Below are 19203 nucleotides of genomic sequence, written 5' to 3' on the forward strand. Positions count from 1 at the left end.
TGCGTGTGCACACACATACACACACACACACAGATCTTCCATCCTCTGGTCCATTCCCCAAATGGTAGTAATGGCTAGGGTTGGGCAAAGCCAGGAGCATGGAACCCAATCCTGGTCTCCCATGTGAGTGGCAAAGGGCCCAAACATCTGCTGTTTTCCCAGGTGCATTAGCAGGGAGTTGGACCGAAAGTGGAACAGCAGGGACTTCAACAGGCACCTATTTGGAACGTGGATGTTGCAGGTGGTGGCTTAACCTGCTGTACCACAACACTGGGCCCATAAAGTTATTTTATCTTTGAAAACTAAATAGTATTTGTCAAAACCCATAAAATGTACAAGACATAGAGGGAAACCTAATACACTATGGTCTTTGGGTGATAATATGTCAGTGCAAGTTCATCAACTATAAAGGATGTACCACTCTGGGATAGGATGTTGACAGTAAGGGAAGCTAGACATGTTTGGAGTCAGGAGGATCTATAAAAACTCAACTTTCGTAAAAAGTAACTGAAAAAATGATTACAAACCACTCCACCTACAGACAGTCATGTTAAAACTAAAGGGGCCTAGAAACAATAACTGGGGCTGGCACTTGGCATAGCAGGTAAAGCTGCCACCTGCAGTGCCAGCATCCCATATGGGCAGTGGTTCAAGTCCCAGCTGCTCCACTTCTGATTCACTTCTCTGCTATGGCCTGGGAAAGCAGTAGAAGATGGCCCAAGTCCTTGGGCTCCTGCACAGGCGTGCAGCTCTGGCTGTTGCGGGCATCTGTATAGTGAACCACCAGATGGAAGACCTCTCTCCTTCTCTCTGCCTTTCAGGTAAATAGATAAATCCTAAATAAATAAATAAATAAAAATTTTAAAAAAGCCATCCGGCTCCAGAAGGCTGTGAGGCAGGGCTTCTATTCTATCCTACTGGACAATGTGATCAGCCCTCTGCACCTCACAAGACAATCCTTTCCAAGGCCACCCTCAAACACCACAGAAGAAATCCCATAACTAGCTCTATGCCTATATTCCATGAAGAAAATACAGAAGATGGGCCTTCATCCATGCCACCCCCATAAGATGATGGGTTACTTCTCCGGAGGAGGGAATGTTAAGGTAGGTAGGTAGATATTAGCCTGTGTGTGTAAGAGGTGCCAAGGAAATGGGAATTCTTGTGTGGATGGGTGAGGGAAGAAAAAGAGAAGCAAGCTTTGGGAGCAGACTAGCATTTACAAATCAAAAGTCTTTTTCTTATTCAACAACTTGTTGGGTGGATCTTTTGTATGGCTACAAGAGGGAAGAAATGTAGATGAAAACCAGAATCTCCATATCAAAAGTTTTATCACTGTTCAATAATATGGTTGGGAACAGCTCAAAGGAATATATCTGCCCAATACCAAAGGAACTATTAGGTCCATATTAGTTCTAGGAAATTTTAGGAATTCTATACCCAGGAAGCCTTCTACTCAGCAATATTCCAGAAAGGATGTGGGAGGAGGAGAAATGGATGGCCCATATTCTTATTCATAAACACTCCAGTCTGAGTGCAGACTGGGCTCTCTCTTCAAATGCCCACCAGGTATATCAGGTGTACTTGTCTTCATTAAATTTTGCTTCAATATGCCAAAAAGAGAGAGGAAAGGGAGAGGGGCAGGGGAGGGGAGGGAAGGAGAAAAGGCCAGGCCAATTCTGGGTCTGGGGTAGGAAATGTGTAAGAAAATCCTAGAACAGCTTATCATCTAAGAGAACAAGACACTAATTACTAGGGTAACAAAGGATTCAGGAGCCAACACAGAAAGATTAAATGTGTACAGATCCATGAGTTCATAATTATAGTAAAAAACAATGCAACAAAACAACAAACAATTGTCATAATAGTTAAGACCCCATGGGGGGGGGGGGAGTGGCGGTCAGCACTGTGGCGCGAGTTAAAGCCCTGTCCTGAAGCACCAGCATTCCATATGGGCGATGGTTCTAATCCTGGCTGCACTGGTTAGTAGGATAAGCCTCTGCAGTGCAGGCATCCCATAAGCCGGTTTAAGTCCCAGCTACTCCTCTTCTGACCCAGCTCTCTGCTATGGCCTGGGAAAGCAGCAGATGATGGCCCAAGTTCTTGGGTCTCTGTACCCAGGTGGGAGACGTGGAAAAAGCTCCTGGCTTCAGATAGGCTAAGCTCTGGCAGTTGTAGCCATTTAGGGAGTGAAACAAAAGATGGAAGAACTCTCTCTCTCACTCTCCCTCCCTCTCTCTCTCTCTCTCTCTGTGTATCTCTACCTCTAAAGTAAAATAAAATCTTTAAAAAAAAAAAAAAGTATGTCAAGAAGAAAAATTGGTAAATGAAGGGGAAAAAATCCTGCTTTTCTGAATTATTATATTGGGTAATAAAATATAAGAAGGAAAGCATCCCTGAGATGGTATTACAATAAATGAAAAAAAATAAAGTAAAATGAGAATATTTGGGGAGGATTTTGCAACTTCTGATGACTCAACAGACATAGGGAATGAGCACTGATAGTTGCTAACATCAGAAAAAGAGCTGCAACTAGGCAATATGGGATAAAAGCATACACTACAATTCATATTCTAGCCAAAAGAATAGCCTTAGACTCACCATCAGCCAATTTAAAATACAAAGGTTAAGGATCACATTATCATGCATGTGAGTATGCAACAGTAGCTATATTTTTCAAGTGAGTTTTAAAAGAATTTTAAACATTTCTTCTAAAAGAATCTATGAACCAAAAATAAATTTAACAATACAGCAAAAGAAAAAATACTATGTAAAGGTTCATAATTATCTCTTTTATTTTATTTTATTTTTTGACAGGCAGAGTTAGACAGTGAGAGAGAGAGACAAAGAGAAAGGTCTTCCTTCCGTTGGTTCACCCCCCAAATGGCCGCTAAGGCCGGTGTGCTGTGCCGATCCGGAGCCAAGAGCCAGGTGCTTCCTCCTGGTCACCCATGTGGGTGCAGGGCGCAAGCACGTGGGCCATCCCCCACTGCCTTCCCGGGCCACAGCAGAGAGTTGGACTGGAAGAGGAGCAACCGGGACAGAATCCAGCACCCCAACTGGGACTACAACCCGCAGGCAGAGGATTAGCCTAGTGAGCCTTGGCGCCGGCCAACTTTTCATATATTTTATAACATACCCCATGAAGAAACAAAATTGTCATTACCTTAATTTCCTTACTCCACTAAAAAGTGTGCTAGTATTTTATAGAATCCTGAAAAGAAACACTTCGGTTTCAAAAGTTATCAGAAATACAAAAAACGTACTGGGTAAACTTTTAACCTCCAGCAAAGTCCTGAAACTTGAAGAGGTGGACTGTAAACAGGATCTGCTCTCTGGCGTAAAGTGCTAAAGAGAAATAAAACCAAATTTCAAGGTTAAGACTGTTCAGAAATGGCAACCGGCAAAACCAAAACCCAGCTTCTTTATCATATATATTTAAAATCCTGTCATATATTTGAAAGTAACAGAAGATGACCAAATAAGATTTCACTGCATAAGTTTAGAAACACTTGTATTCTTAAATAAAATTTAATTATACTGAATTCAATAATATCTTGTATACATTTCAATTTTTTAAAAAGAAGTATTACTCAGTATCCTGAATTTAATGACTGCTTCAACAAGGAGTCTTCAACAAGGAGTGTCACAACAGGGGCTGGAATTGTGTCATAACAGGTTAAGCCTCCACCTGTGGTGCCAGCATCCCACATGGGTGCCAGTGCAAGTCCCAGCTGCTTTACTTCTGATCAGAGCTGCTTGCTAATGGCCTAGGAAAGCAACAAAAGATGGCCCAAGTGCTTGGGCCCCTGAATCCACACAGAAGACCTGGAAGAAGCTCCTGGCCTCAGACTGGCCCAGCTCTACCCATTGCAGCCATTTGGGGAGTGAACCCAGTGGATGGAAGACCTCCTTCTCTGTAACTCTGCCTCTCAAATAAATAAATAAATCATTTTTAAAAAATCAGAATGTGTTTTTTCCTCACTCTCTTTAGTATAATTATCCCTTTTTCAACAAAGAGACAAAGAGAACATGTTCTAAGCCTTAATATATTGGAGGAAAATCTCACAGAGGCTATGTTTTAGCCACAAAATTATCCCACAAGAGGGTCAGTCATTGTGGTGCAATAGGACACTTGGGACACCCTTATCCCATATCACAGTAAGGATTCAAGTCTTGGGTACTTGAGCCAGGTTCTCGCTAATGCGCCTATGTACTTGGGTTCCTGTCACCCACCTAGTAAACCTGAATGGAGTTCCTGGCTCCTGGCTTGGGTCTAACACAGCCCAGGCTGTTGCAGGCATTTGGGAAGTGAACCAGTGACATGAAGACTTTGCTCTGTCTGTCCCTCTCTGACACTTTGCTTTTCAAATCAATCAATCAATTTTTAAAATAAAAAATGTAAAGGGGTATAAACTCTCACATTATGGCCTTATTTGGCTGTCTATTACCTTCTTGAGTTTATCTCCTAGAGACCTTGTTATTTTTTTTTTTTTTATGGTAAAGACTGCTTTATTGGTGGCAGTTAGTACAAGTCAATAAATATTGATCCCCAGAGAAGAGCTCAGCTATTTATCAAGTTACTGGTTCATAGAGAGCTGAATGGAACTGAACCAAGTAATTACTGGGATGACTCAGGTCAATCCTGCTTCTTGGGAAATGAAGCCATGGCCAGCTGATATATGGCATATGCTGTTCCACCAACTGTAAGAATCATGGTGGCTCTATACAGGGGAGCATCAGCTACCCCACCTTTTAGATGCACTGGAATTCCATTATCCTCCTGAAATAGCTTTTGTTTCTCTGGAACTTTATTTTCAAAATGCCTGCATGAAGCAGTGCTTATGGTTCTCTGGGCAATCTGATGAAGAGCCAGCAGATTTCGCAGCATCTTGGCTCCGCTACTGTCCACCAACCGCGACAACTGACAACCAGGAACCAACCTAGTTATTCTTAGTTCCTACTTCCATCCTGTCCTTGAAGATAAGTTCCTTAAGACCTTTTGTTTTAATATGTTTGCTTCTAATTAGAGAAATAGCAGTAAAAGCTAAACAGGTTGACATGCATCTTACAAAGTATACAAATTTTTGACAGTAATGACATCTTATCTCTAATTCCTCACTTTGAGCTGAGAAAAACGGATCCCAAAGGACTCTTCCTCACCACTTTTATTTCCTAGGAAGGGTGGACAGGGGCTTATCGACCCTATATTCCCAGTCCTCATGTCAGCAAAATTAAGTGGATATTGTTCTTTAAAATGGTTACTGGCATTGTGGCCTAGCAGGTTAAGCTGCCAGTTGTGATACTGACATCAGAAGCTTTAAATCCAGCTTCCTGGTAATGTGCCTGGGATGATCCAAATATTTGAGCCTCACCACCACTCACATAGAGACCTGAATAGAGTTCCTGGCTCTGGCATCTGCCTGGCCCAGACCTGGCTTTTGCTGTGATTTGGGAAGTGAATTAGCAGATGGACAATCTCTCGCTTCCTTGCTTGCTTAGCCTTTCAAATAAATGAATGAATGAATGAATGAATCTCTTAAAAAAAAAAAAATAGGGCCAGCACTATGGCACAATGGTTTAGGCCACTGCCTGCAGTGCCGTCATCCCATAAGGGTGCCGGCTAATTCCCAGCTCCTCCATTTCCAATCCAGCTCCTGGCTAATGACCTGGGAAAAGCAGCAGAAGATGGCTCGAGTCTTTGGGACTCCACATGCGATGTGGGAGACCCAGAGGAGACTCCTGGCTCCAACCCTGGGCGCTATAGAAGATTGCACTCTGTCTCTCCTTTCTGCAACTCTTTCAAATAAATAAATAAATCTTGAAAAAAAAATTTTTAAAGTTACTTTTCCCAGACTAGAGGAACAATCAGTCCTGAAGATACAATACAGTCTGAGCATCTCTAATTTGAAAATACAAAATGGGGGCCAGTGTTGTGGAGAAGAAGGTAAAGCCACAGCCTTTGATGCTGGCATCCCATGTGGGCACCCATTTGGGTCCAGGCTGCTCCACTTCCAATGCAGCTTCCTGCTAATGGCCTGGGAAAGCAGTGGAGAATGGCCCAAATATTTGGGCCCTTGCCACCTATATGGAGACCCAGATGAATCTCCTGGCTCCAGGCTTTAGCCTAGCCCAATCCTGGTCACTGCAGCCATCACGGTCATCTGGGGAATGAAATTAGTAGATGGGAGCTCTCACACACACTCTCTGAAATTCTCTGAAAATAAATAATAAATCTGGGGCCAGCGCTGTGGCGTAACGGGTAAAGCCGCCGCCTTCGCGCCAGCATCCCATATGGGCGCCGGTTAGAATCCTGGCTGATCCACTTCTGATCCAGCTCTCTGCTATGGCCTAGGACAGCAGTAGAAGATGGCCCAAGTCCTCGGGCCCCTGACCCTGCATGGGAGACCAGGAAGAAGCTCCTGGCTTCAGACTGGCACAGCTCCAGTCATTGCAGCCAATCAGTGAGTGAACCAGCGGATGTAAGACCTCTCTCTTTCTCTCTGCCTCTCCTTCTCTCACTGTGTAACTCTGACTTTCAAGTAATAAATCTTTAAAAAAATAAAATAAAATGGCACATGTGCTAAACAGCACTTTGGCCTCAGAATCAGCCCTTAAGGCATTCAGATCTGGCTGAAGAGCCCATGAGAGTATTTTAGGCATGGAAAGCCAAGACACTCTGGCAAAAAAAAATGACCTAAGTGAAAGATCTCTGCGAATGAGATCCCAGCAGAAAGAACGGGCCATCAAAGAAGGAGGTACCTTTCTCTGAAGGAAGGAGAGAACTTCCACTTTGACTATGACTTTGTCTAAATAAAATCAGAAGTTGGCGAACTCAAAAGGCTTCCATAGCCCTGGCAGCTCATGACAAGAGCCTAGGGTAATTACTGACACCATAAATAAGAGTGTCGATTGTTAAGTCAACAACAGGAGTCACTGTGCACTTACTCCCCATGTAGGATCTCTGTCCTTAATATGTTGTACTATGTGAATTAACGGTATAACTAGTACTCAAATAGCACTTTACACTTTGTGTTTCTGTGTGGGTGCAAACTGTTGAAATCTTTACTTAGTATATATTAAATTGATCTTCTGTATACAAAGAAAATTGAAAATGAATCTTGATGTGAATGGGATGCAAGAGGAAGCGGGAGATGGGAGGGGTGCGGGTGGGAAGTTATGGGGGGAGGGGGGAACCAATGTAATCCAAAAGCTGTACTTTGGAAATTTATATTTATTAAATAAAAGTTAAAAAAAATCTTAAAAAAAAAGAAATAAAATACACAGTGCTCCAACTCAGAAACTTTCTGACACCAACATGACTTGACAAATCGATAATTCCATACCTTTGCTAAATATTGCACATAAAAATATATTCAGGGCGCCAGCACTGTGGCGGGGAGATACTGAACCTACAAGATTCAGAAACATAGCCTCTGTGCTCCTAACAGGAAACTTCATTCTTCTCAGAGTACTAAACTAAGTGATACACACTGCACTAGACCTCTGTCCTACCAAGAAATAAGACTTTCCCTGACTCCTCATTATGGGTAAACACAAACACAAAGTCAAGTTGCCAAAAGCTCTTACCTGAAATTCTCTAAAACAAAAGTTGCAGAATCATAAGATGGCACTAATTCACTAAAAAGAAGCAAAAAGGGAAAATACATTTAACTTATTTAAGTTTAAAATTACAGTTAGTTTTAAAAAAAAGTTCCTTAACAATATCTTGAAAACATGATTAAACACACACCTGAGAAATACATTCTTCTGACTAAACATAGCAGGAAGTCAAATGAATTCATATATACATCAAAAGTTTGTAATTAAGTTGAAGACATAACAAATACTTTATAAAACACTTTTTTAAAGACTACATAAGAGGGGCCAGCACTGTGGCATAGTGGGTAAAGCGGCCACCTGCAGTGCCGGCATCCCATATGTGCGCTGGTTCAAGTCCCAGCTGCCCCAACTTCTCATCCAGCTCTCTGCCATGGCCTGGGAAAGCAGTAGAAGATGGCCCAAGTGCTTGGGCCCCTGCACCACGTGGGAGACCTGGAAGAAGCTCCTGGCTTCGGATCGGCACAGCTTTGGCCATTGTGGCCAATTAGGGACTGAACCCACAGACGGAAGACTTCTCTCTTTCTGTCTCTCTGCAACTCTGCCTTTCAAATAAATAAGATAAATCTTTTTTAAAAAAGACAATATTTTTTTAAAAGATTAATTTTATTTATTTGAAAGACAGTTACAGAGAGAGGTAGAGACACAGAGAGAAGTCTTCTATCCGCTGGCTCACTCCACAGATGGCCACAACGGCCGGAGCTGCGCCAATCCAAAGCCAGGAGTCAGGAGCTTCTTCCAGGTCTCCCACACGGTTGCAGGGGCCCAAGGACATGGGCCATCTTCTACTGCTTTCCCAGGCCATGGCAGAGTTGGATTGGAAGTGAAGCAGCCAGGATTAGAACCGGCACCCATACGGGGTGCCGGCACTTCAGGCCAGGGCTTTAACCCACTGTGCCACAGCGCTAGCCCCAAAAGACAATATATGAATAAGCATTAAAATAAATGCATTAGACTAATGTAATAAAAACTGTGGAAATAAGAAAGCCTAGGCCGGCGCCGCGGCTCACTAGGCTAATCCTCCACCTAGCGGCACCGGCACACCAGGTTCTAGTCCCGGTCGGGGCGCTGGATTCTGTCCCGGTTGCCCCTCTTCCAGGCCAGCTCTCTGCTGTGGCCAGGGAGTGCAGTGGAGGATGGCCCAGGTGCTTGGGCCCTGCACCCCATGGGAGACTAGGAAAAGCACCTGGCTCCTGGCTCCTGCCATCGGATCAGTGCGGTGCGCCGGCCGCGGCGTGCCGGCCGCGGCGGCCATTGGAGGGTGAACCAACGGGGCAAAGGAAGACCTTTCTCTCTGTCTCTCTCTCTCACTGTCCACTCTGCCTGTCAAAAAATAAAAAAAAAATAAAAATAAAAAAAAAAGAAAGCCTAAGAATCTAATGCTTAGGTCAGGAACCTGAATCACAAAACAGATATAAATAGGCTTAAAAAGAAGCAACTAAAGTATATTATGTCAAAATTAATCCCCAAACTTCCCTCACTAATAAACCTTAAATATTTTGAGACTATTTATTAGCAAAAACCTATTACAATTTTATAAGATTAAAATATATTATCACTTAAGGGGTGACTGGGATAAACTAGAACATTAACACTTTCTTGCAAAGTAAACTCAAGCAATTTGAGTTCCATCCAAATTTCTCCAAACAGAACTGAACTAACAGGAGATAGGTTAAGGGATAATTCATAGCACTAACTAACCTTAGATCATGGGGATGGTTTTAACACTATGAAAATCATTTATACACCATTTACAATAAAGAACTTACCATACAAAGTACTATAATACAGTTATAAATTTTACACAAAAAAATTACAAATCTAACAAGTCATTTCACCACGTAGTCACATATTTTCTAAAGTTCAATTCATCAGAATTCTGATTATTGCAAACATAAGATATGCAACATCTGTAGTACTGTCACACTGTTTTGTTTTGTTTTGTTTTAAGATTTTTTATTTATTTATTTGACAGGTAGTTACAGAGAGAGAGAAAGACAGAGAGAAAGGTCTTCCTTCCGTTGGTTCACTCCCCAAATGGCCGCTACGGCCTGTGCTGTGCTGATCCAAAGCCAGGAGCCAGGTGCTTCCTCCTGGTCTCCCATGCGGGTACAGGGGCCCAAGCACTTGGGCCATCCTCCACTGCCCTCCCAGGCCACAGCAGAGCTGGACTGAAAGAGGAGCAACTGGGACTAGAACCTGGTCCCCATATGGGATGCTGGCACTGCAGGTGGAGGATAAGCCAAGTGAGCCATGGTGCCAGACCCGTCACATTGTTACAGTACCAGAAAAAAATTAACAGCTGCTATGTAAAAATACAGAACTGATTTAAAAGAAATTATTCTTTACCTTATAGTAAGTACAAAAAGGACTTTTTTCTAAGTAGAGGTACTCTGTCCTAAAATTGTTAAATGTACAGCTATTATCTAAATTGATCATGTCAAGAATTCAAACCCCATTCCTTATTAAGCTGTTACCTTTCCTTAGGAGATTCACATGGCTTATCCCTAGATCCTTTTGCCTGGTTTTATCCCTTCTCTTGCTTCAGATAATATAAACCACATGAGATCTGGTCTAAGATGTCCCTGTCATATGTTCTCCTAGCATTCAGTGCACACAATCCCAATTAGCAGGCTCAAAGCAATTAGCACCTGGAAAGCTTTCTTGGAATTACATACCTAATCAGAACTCTAAAGCAGTCTTTTCAGTATAATCTTCAAAATTTGGTCAAGTAGGGACATGTTTTTGGCAGTAATTTTCTGCAACTTCCAACTATACAGGTATTTGTTAGTTTTTCCACCAAGTTCCAAACATCCCTTATAATGTCCAAACACTTCAACAAGGGTGGGCTTTTAGTGCAAGCAAATGTGGGCTTGGGATATGTACATCCCATACTGGATAGCCTGGGTTTGCAATAATTATTTCCTCTATATTACAGCACTTATAGATAACACTGTGTAACCTTCAAATTTTCATGGTAGACATTTTCTGTTTCAGAGTTTTATGTAATAAGATATATATATATATATATATATTTTTTTTTGTAATAAGATATATATTAATTCAAAAGGTAAATAGGGCAGCGCTGTGGCGCAGCAGGTTAACACCCTGGCCTGAAGTGCCAGCATCCCATATGGGCACCGGTTCAAGTCCAGGCTGCTCCTCTTCCGATCCAACTCTCTGCTCTGGCCTGGGAAAGCAGTAGATGATGGCCCAAGTGCTTGGGCCCCCTGCGCCCACATGGTAGACCTGGAAGAAGCTCCTGACTCCTGGCTTCGGATCGGCGCAGCTCCGGCCATTGCAGCCAACTGGGGAGTGAACCATCAGATGGAAGACCTCTCTCTCTCTCAGCCTCTTTTCTCTGTGTAACTCTTTGATTTTCAAATAAATAAATAAAATCTTTAAAAAAAAAAAAAAAGGTAAATCAAGGGGCAAGTGCTATGGCGTAGCGAGTAAAGCTGCCGCCTGCAATGCTGACATCCCATATGGGTGCTGGTTCAAGGCCTGGCTGCTCCACTTCCGATCCAGCTGTCTGCTGTGGCCTAGGAAAGCAATAAAAGATGGCCCAAGTGCTTGGGCCCCTGCACCCTCATGGGTGACTCTGAAGAAGCTCCTGGCTCCTGGCTTCAGATCAGCCTAGGTCTGGCCATTGTGCCATTTGGGGAGTGAACCAGTGGATAGAAGACCTCTCTCTCTGCCTCTGCATCTCTGTAATTCTGCCTTTTGAATAAATAAATAAATCTTTAAAAAAAAAAAAAAGGTAAATCAAATAATGAACACAGGTGAAGCTGATGGGATCAGCTATTTTTCTACACTGTAGAACTCAGAGTTCCAAGGAAAAAATCATTTCTAATTCACTTTCATTTTATCTTTACAGTCAAAAGCGTTAAGTCTACCAGACTGTTTTTGTGCATTTACAAAAAAATAGAACTCACCAGATCACATCAGAAACACCATCTTAAAAAGAGATCGAATTACAAAATAGAGCTTATCCTTTGAAACAACTATGTATTTGCATATAAATTTCAAATGAAAATGAAATCTTAAAACTGTCTTACCTGGTAAAATCTGGTGGTACAGGAGTGGTAACAAATGATGCCATGGGTTTTCGATGAACTTGCTGAAACATCATTAAAATCTCTGAGCTCTTAGATATTAACTCACTCTTACTACAAGATCGCAACTGTATGAGGAAAAAGAATCATCTGAATAAAAATTGTTACTCATTGACACTTCAAAATTCTTAATAAAAAAGGAAATTAGAATTCTTATAAACTGACAAAATGAGATAAAAATGATTCTTTCAAAGTGGTTTAAGAATTAATCTACAAAGAATCTAACAGTAAGGTCACTGAATAAACACACTTGATTTTAATCCATTTTTCTCTCATATTTCAGGATAAGTCAAGTTTTAAGCAATGACAAACACTTTTACACTGGTACAGTGAAGTTTTTATGTATATAAATGGACAAATCCTATACACTGAAGCCTTTAAAAGCATTTCTAAGATTGCATTCCACAAAACAAAAATGTGAAGACATAACATACATACATATCTTGTATCAACATGGAAAACACTATGTTTAAGTTATGCCAACAGCATAGGATAAGTGTGGTCAAACATGCATGACATTTAAAAGACTACTGATTTTAAATTCCGAAAAAAGTGGGTTTGAAGTCCCAGCTCCATCACTGACTGATTACATAGTTGTGAGTCTGCTGACATGTAGAGCTGAAATAAATGGTATCTAGGGGCCGCCATTGTGGCATAGGGGTTAAAGCTGCCGCCTGCAGTGCTGGCATCCCATATGGGCGCCAGTTTGAGTTCTGGCCACTCCACTTCTGGTCCAGCTCTCTGCTATGGCCTGGGAAAGCAGTAGAAAATGGCCCAAGTACTTGGGCTCCAGCACCCACGTGGGAAACCTGGAAGAAGCTCCTGGCTCCTGGCTTCTGATAGGCACAGCTCTGGCCACTGCAGCCATCTGAGTGAACCAGCAGATGGAAGACTTCTCTCTCTCGCTCGCTCACTCTCCCTCTCTCTGTAACTTTGCTTTTCCAATAAATCAATAAATCTTAAAAAGAAAAAAAAAAAAAAACACCTATCCACCAGTGCTTGTTTCATACATACATACATACATACATAAAGCTGTATGTAAAACACCTCTGTAATCCATCTGTTGTAGGTTAAATTGTGCCTCTCCTCATCTCCAAATTTACTTGTTGCAGGCTCAACAACCCAGTACTTCAGAACACAACCATATTTGGAGATGGGGTGATTAGGGTAACATGAGGCAATTAATCAAATGAAACTACTGTCTTTTTAAGAAGAGACATCAAGACTGTGCATGAACACAAGAACGTCCACATGAAGACACAATCAGAAGGCAGCCATCTATACGGCAAGGAGACTTCAGAAGAAACCAAACCTTCCAATACCTTGATTTTGGGAAACAGATATTTGAAAAAACATGTCTGTTGTTGAAGCCTACCACTCAGTGATATTTTGTTATGGTAGCTCCCACGATAAACAGAATATGATATGTATCAAAGCTCAAAAACATAGCCTTTAGTTTATAAAAAGCAGCGACATCAAAACCAACAACATACATAAGAGGTTAGCAAAAACAAGCAGCTGTATATCATGTCATTTATATTATTATATGGCAAGCATCCCTCGGGACAGTAATGTTTTTTATTTAAAATTATTTAACAGTATTATAATATTTATATTTCCAATTATTTATATTTTATTTGAAATTTTAAAAATATCTTCCATTCACTGGTTATGCAATAATCAGGAGTGGACCAGACCAATGTAAGGAACCAGAACTCAATACTTAGGTCTCCCATGTGGGTGGCAAGAACTCAACTACTTGAACCATTATCTGTTGCCTCAAAGAGTACACACAAGCAGGAAGCTGGATTGATAGTGAAGAAGCCAGGACTCCAACCATTCTGATGTGGGATGTGAACATTCCAAAGCAGAATCCTAACTGCTGGGCAAATGTCCACCCCATCTTTTTTTTAAAGATTGATTTATTTGAAAGGCAGAGATCCAAAGAAGGAAGACAGAGATCTTCCATCTGCTGGTTCACTCCCCAGATGGCTAAGTAGGCCAGGCTGAACTTGTTTCAGGTCTCCCACGTGGGTGCACTGTACTTGGGCCATCTTCTGCTTTTCTCAGGCACATCAGCAGGGTGCTGGACCAGAAGTGGAATAGGGGCCAGCACTGCGATGTAGCAGGTAAAGCCGCCTGCAGTGCCAGCATCCCAAATGGTCGCCAGTTTGTGCCCCGGCTGCTCCACTTCCGACGCAACTCTCTGCAATGGCCTGGGAAGGCAGTAGAAGATGGCCCAAGTCCTTGGGCCTCTGCACCTGTGTGGGAGACAATGAAGAGGCTCCTAGCTCCTGATCAGCCCAGCTCCAGCCTTGCAGCCATTTGGGGAGTGAACCAGCAGATAGAAGCGCGCGCTCTCTCTCCCTCCCTCCCTCCCTCTCTCTCTCTCTCTGCCTCTCTGTAACTATGCCTTTCAAATACATAAATCTTTAAAAAAAAAAAAAAAAGGGGTGGAGCAGCCGGGACTCGAACCGGCACCCAAGGGAATAGCGGCACCGAAGGCAGAGGCCTTTCTACGCCACGGCACTATTCCTAATTTTAAGATTTTTTTTTATTAGTTATTTTTTTTTAAGATTTATTTATTTATTTATTTGACAGGTAGAGTTACAAACAGTGAGAGAGACAGAGAGAAAGGTCTTCCTTCTGTTGGTTCACTCTCCAAATGGCTGCAACGGCTGGAGCTGTGCCGATCTGAAACCAGGAGCCAGGTGCTTTTTCCTGATCTCCCATGCGAGTGCAGGGGCCCAAGGACTTGGGCCATCTTTCACTGCTTTCCCAGGCCACAGCAGAGAGCTGGCCTGGAAGAGGAGCAACCGGGACTAGAACCGGTGTTCATATGGGATGCTGGCGCCGCAGGCGGGCACACAGCGCTGGCCCTGATATATTTCTTGAATCAATGATATATATATTTTTCCCAATTTATACATTTCATTAATATTTGATCACATACTGTATGTCTCCTTCCATTTTTTTCCAAAGACAATTCACTTATCACCACATCTTTCAATAATTACCATGTGTGTCTGTACATCCATAAACAATAATCTGAATGTTTTCAAACTTTACATAAACACTATCAGGCTGTATTATAATGTAACTTATATTTTTAACCCAACATATTTTCTTAATTTCTTAACTGGCTATCTTCTGCTACCCTCCCAGGCATGTTAGCAGGAAGCTGGACCAGAAGCAGAGCAAACTAGTGCTCTGATATGGGATGTCAGTGTCCCAAGTACAGCTTAAACCACTTCACCACTATCCCAGTCTCTCATTCAATATTCTAAGATTTAATTATTTTATATGTAGATCTACTTTAAAGTTTTAAAGAATATATTTTAATAATATAGAACAATGTATTGAAAGGCAGAGTTAGACAGAGAGGGAGATACACAGAGAAAGGTGTTCCATCCACTGGTTCATTCCCCAAATGGCCGCAATGGCTAGGTTAAAGCCAAAAGCTTCTTAAAGCTTCTTCTGAGTTTTCCACATGGGAGCAGGTTGTTTCCAAGGCCATTAGCAGGGAACTGATCAGAAGGGGAGCTGCCAGGACTTAAACTGACGCCCATATGGGATGCTGGCATCTCAAAGCAGCTCCTTTATCCACTATACTGGAGCCTCTCAATTTCTTTATGAATGGACACTGATGTTGCTTTCTGTTTTTTTGTTTGTTTTGTTTTGTTTTTAAGATTTATTTCTTTATTTGCAAGTCAAAGTTACACAGAGAGAGGAGCAGAGGCAGAGAGAGAGAGAGGTCTTCCATCCACTGGTTCACTCCTCCAGTTGACTGCAAGGGCCAGAGCTGAGCCGATCCATAGTCAGGAGCCAGGAGCTTCATCCGAGTCTTCCCACGCGGGTGCAGGGGCCCAAGGACCCAGGCCATCTTCCACTGCTTTCCCAAACCACAGCAGAGAGCTGGATTGGAAATGGAGCAGCCAGGACTCCAACCGGCACACATATGAGATGCCGGCACTGAAGGTGGCAGCTTTATATGCTTCGGCACAATGCCAGACCCAACTTTCTAGTCTTTAGTACTAAATATAACTGCTGTGAAGAACTCTGTGAACAGCTCCCTATGAGTATATTTAAGTTTCTCTGCGCCTGGAATAATTATTGAAGCATATTAACATATTTAGCAGTAATTAGCAAATGGCTCTCCAAATATTAATCAGGAGTAATTCCCATTGGTATATATCCTTGACAACATTTATATTTTCACTTATTTGTTCTTTTTTTTTTTTTTAAAGATTTATTTATTTATTTGAAAGTCAGAGTTACAGAGAAAGTGGTATTCTATCCAATGGTTCACTACCCAACTGGCCACAACGGCCAGAGCTGCACCAATCCGAAGCCAGGAGCTTCTTCCGGGTCTCCCACGCGGGTGCAGGGGCCCAAGGACTCGGGTCACCTTCTACTGCTTTCCCAAGCCATAGCAGAGAGCTGGATTGGAAGTGGAGCAGCCGGGACTTGAACTGGCACCCATATGGGATGCCGGCACTTCAGACCAGGGCGTTAACCCGCTGTACTACAGCACTGGCTCCATTCAGTTATTTATTCTTGCCAAACTAAGGAGATCAGATGGCATTTCCTATTCTCAGAGACACTCCACATTGGCCACACACGTAGGTATCTACTTCTCTAACTATGCGTAAACTTTCACTCACTTTTTCTGAGATTGTTTTAGCTCCTGAATTTGTACCTCTATTTTGGTACAAATTCTAAATACCAATTTATGTTCAATTTCAGGAATGACAAAAAACTGCTCCTAGTGCATGACTTGGCAATCTAATTTTTAAAAAGATTTATTTAGGGGCCGGTGCTGTGACGTAGTGGGTTCAGACACTGTCTGCAGTGCTGGTATCCCATATAGGCACCACTCTAGTCTGTGGCTCTACTTCCAATCCACCTCTCTGTCAATGTGCTTGGAAAAGTAATGGAGGATGGCCCAAGCACTTGGGTCCCTGGACCCACATGGGAGACCTGTAAGAAGCTCTTGGCTCCTGGCTTTGGCCTAGCCCAATCCTGGCTGTTTCAGCCATCTGGGGAGTAAATGCAAGATTCTCTCTCTCCCGCCCTCTCTTTCTGTAATTCTGACACAAATAAATACGGGGAAAAAAAAAAGATTTATCTATTTACTTGAAAGACAGAGTTACAGACAGAGATCTTCTATCCACTGTTCACTCCCCAAAAGGCTGCAATAGCCAGGCTGTACCAGCCAATACCAGAAGCCAGGAACTCCATCCAGGTCTCTAATATGAGTGGCAGGGGCCCAAGAAGTTGGGCCATCTTCCACTGCTTGCCCAGACTCATCAGCAGGGAACTAGATCAGAAACAGAGCAGCTGGGACTCAAACCAGTGCCCATATGGGATGCCCGTGTCACAGGCAGTTTAAGCCACCGTGCTAAGTAATTGATCTCAAGGACTTTTTTTATATGAAAAAATTAATTCAGCCAAATATTTCTCCTTATATGTTATGCCTACTGTGCTTTAACAAAAGCCCTTCTCTTCCCTGTATCAAAGATATTCTCCTTTAAAAATAATTAAGGGGCAGGCTAACTATGGCGCAGCAGGCATCCCATATCAGAGCACCTTTTGAAGTCCTGGCTAAACCACATTCCAATCCCGTTACCTACTAATGCGCCTGGGAAAACAGAAAGATGCCCAAATATTTAGGCCTTGCAAATCACATGGGAGACTCAGGTGAAGTTCTGGGCCCTTATCTGCCTCCTTAGTGTAGTAGGCAGTGCATCAGTCTCGTACTCTGAAGGTCCCGAATTCTGGGCTCCTGCCTTCAGACTGGCCCAGCCCCAGCTGTTGGAAGATCTTTCTCTCTCCCTTTGCTACTCTGTATTTGAAATAAAACTTTAAAAATAATGAAAATAAAAATTTTATCTTCATATATAGGGCTTCAATTCTCCTGGCACTGCTTCTTCAGTACATAGTAGGATGAAGACCTAATTTTATTTCCCACATGTATTTCTGTCAACTTGCTTAAAGTCCATCCTTCTACATTTTTAGCATTTGTACTAAGTATTCACATACACCTTGGGGTTAATCATGGATGTCTTACTCTGTTCTGCCTCTCCATTGGATTGTATACTAAAACCATTGTGTTCATTACTATGGTTTTATATCATGTCTTGATATACAGCCTGACAACAGCTCTAGCTTTGTACCTTCTTGTTGGGTATTTGGGGCCCCTTGCTCTTTCATATAAATATTGAAAGTTTATCAAATTTTCAGAAAACTCACTGAAATTACGATTGAATAGAATCCGTAGATTAATACAAGAACTACTTGACAATACTAAATTTTCCCTTAGGTTCACAAAATGCAACAAGACACTGATTATTAAATATATCTTTATTTTATGTGCCACAAAAAAATTAACAAATTATGGCAGCATTAAGAAATATCCCATTTCATACCATCATAATGTAACAAAATGTACATCCAAGAATCAGTGTGATTCACAATATTTCACTTTTTAGAAAAATATTTATTTATTAAAGGCAGAGTTACAGAGACAGAGACAAAGATATGAGAGACAGATCTTCCATCCGCTGGTTCACTCCCCAAATGGCCGCAACTGCCGAGTCTAGGCCAGCAGCCACGAACTCCAGTCAGATCTCCCATGTGGGTGGGTGGCAGAGGCCCATGTACTTGGGACATCTTCCCCTGCTATCCCAGTCACATTAGCAGGGAGCTGAAATGGAAGCAGAGCGGCCAGGACTCAAACCAGTGCTCTGGTATGGGATGACAATATCACAAGCTGTGCTTTAATCCACTACACTAAAACACTGGGCCCTTAAAAATATTTTTATTCTTTATATTTCTCCGGTATTTGTAGTTTTACCCTGCATTTTCTTCGCACTATATTGCGAAGCACTCTTTCATTTTTCTTGATCAACCTTGGTAGGGTAACATCTATTTCACTTTCTCCAAGATCAAATACTGAATATTTTATTTATTTATTTATTTATTTATTTATTTAGACAGGCAGAGTGAGACAGTGAGAGAGATAGAGAAAGGTCTTCCCTTTTCCGTTGGTTCACCCCCTAAGTGGCCGCTATGGCCGACGTGCTGTGCCGATCCGAAGCCAGGAGCCAGGTGCTTCTCCTGGTCTCCCATGTGGGTGCAGGGCCCAAGCACTTGGGCCATGATCAAATACTGATTATATTGATCCTCTCAACCACTCTGTAAATTCTATTTTGTTAATTTCACCACTATCTTCATTTTTTTTTCAATTTTATGCTTTTATATCATTGTACCATTTCTGGCTTGGTTGAAGATAACTCATTTACCCATCATTTCTTTTTCTTATTAATAACTGTATTTTATACCGAAAATTCTCTTCTATTCCTTAGATATGCCTTGCATTTTAATAGTTTATTCAATTGTGATTCTCTCTTTAACTGATAAAATTACGATTTTAAGATATTTACTAGTATATTTACATGAATAATTA

The 19203-nt window shown here is 42.0% G+C and overlaps 1 protein-coding gene and 1 pseudogene across 10 annotated transcripts in view; both read right to left on the bottom strand.

Moving 5' to 3' along the window:
• TRIM37 (tripartite motif containing 37) overlaps positions 1-19203 on the bottom strand; it is a 171610-nt gene that overhangs the window by 101472 nt on the left and 50935 nt on the right. For all 9 annotated transcript variants that reach the window (XM_051824777.3, XM_089317265.1, XM_089317264.1 and 6 more), the window contains 3 exons: positions 11679-11803; positions 7591-7641; positions 3267-3348 (listed from right to left, as the gene is read on the bottom strand). In XM_051824777.3, coding sequence (XP_051680737.3) covers positions 3267-3348; positions 7591-7641; positions 11679-11803 — 258 coding nt within the window. The remainder of the gene's footprint in view (positions 1-3266; positions 3349-7590; positions 7642-11678; positions 11804-19203) is intronic.
• On the bottom strand, positions 4484-4948 carry LOC127484381 (cytochrome c oxidase subunit 7A2, mitochondrial pseudogene; annotated as a pseudogene). Its single transcript, XR_016223793.1, has one exon. The product of XR_016223793.1 is annotated as a cytochrome c oxidase subunit 7A2, mitochondrial pseudogene (transcript).

This window comes from Oryctolagus cuniculus, chromosome 17, assembly GCF_051225735.1.
Source record: "Oryctolagus cuniculus isolate XC-2025 breed Fujian yellow rabbit chromosome 17, ASM5122573v1, whole genome shotgun sequence".
Taxonomy (NCBI): Eukaryota; Metazoa; Chordata; class Mammalia; order Lagomorpha; family Leporidae; genus Oryctolagus; species Oryctolagus cuniculus.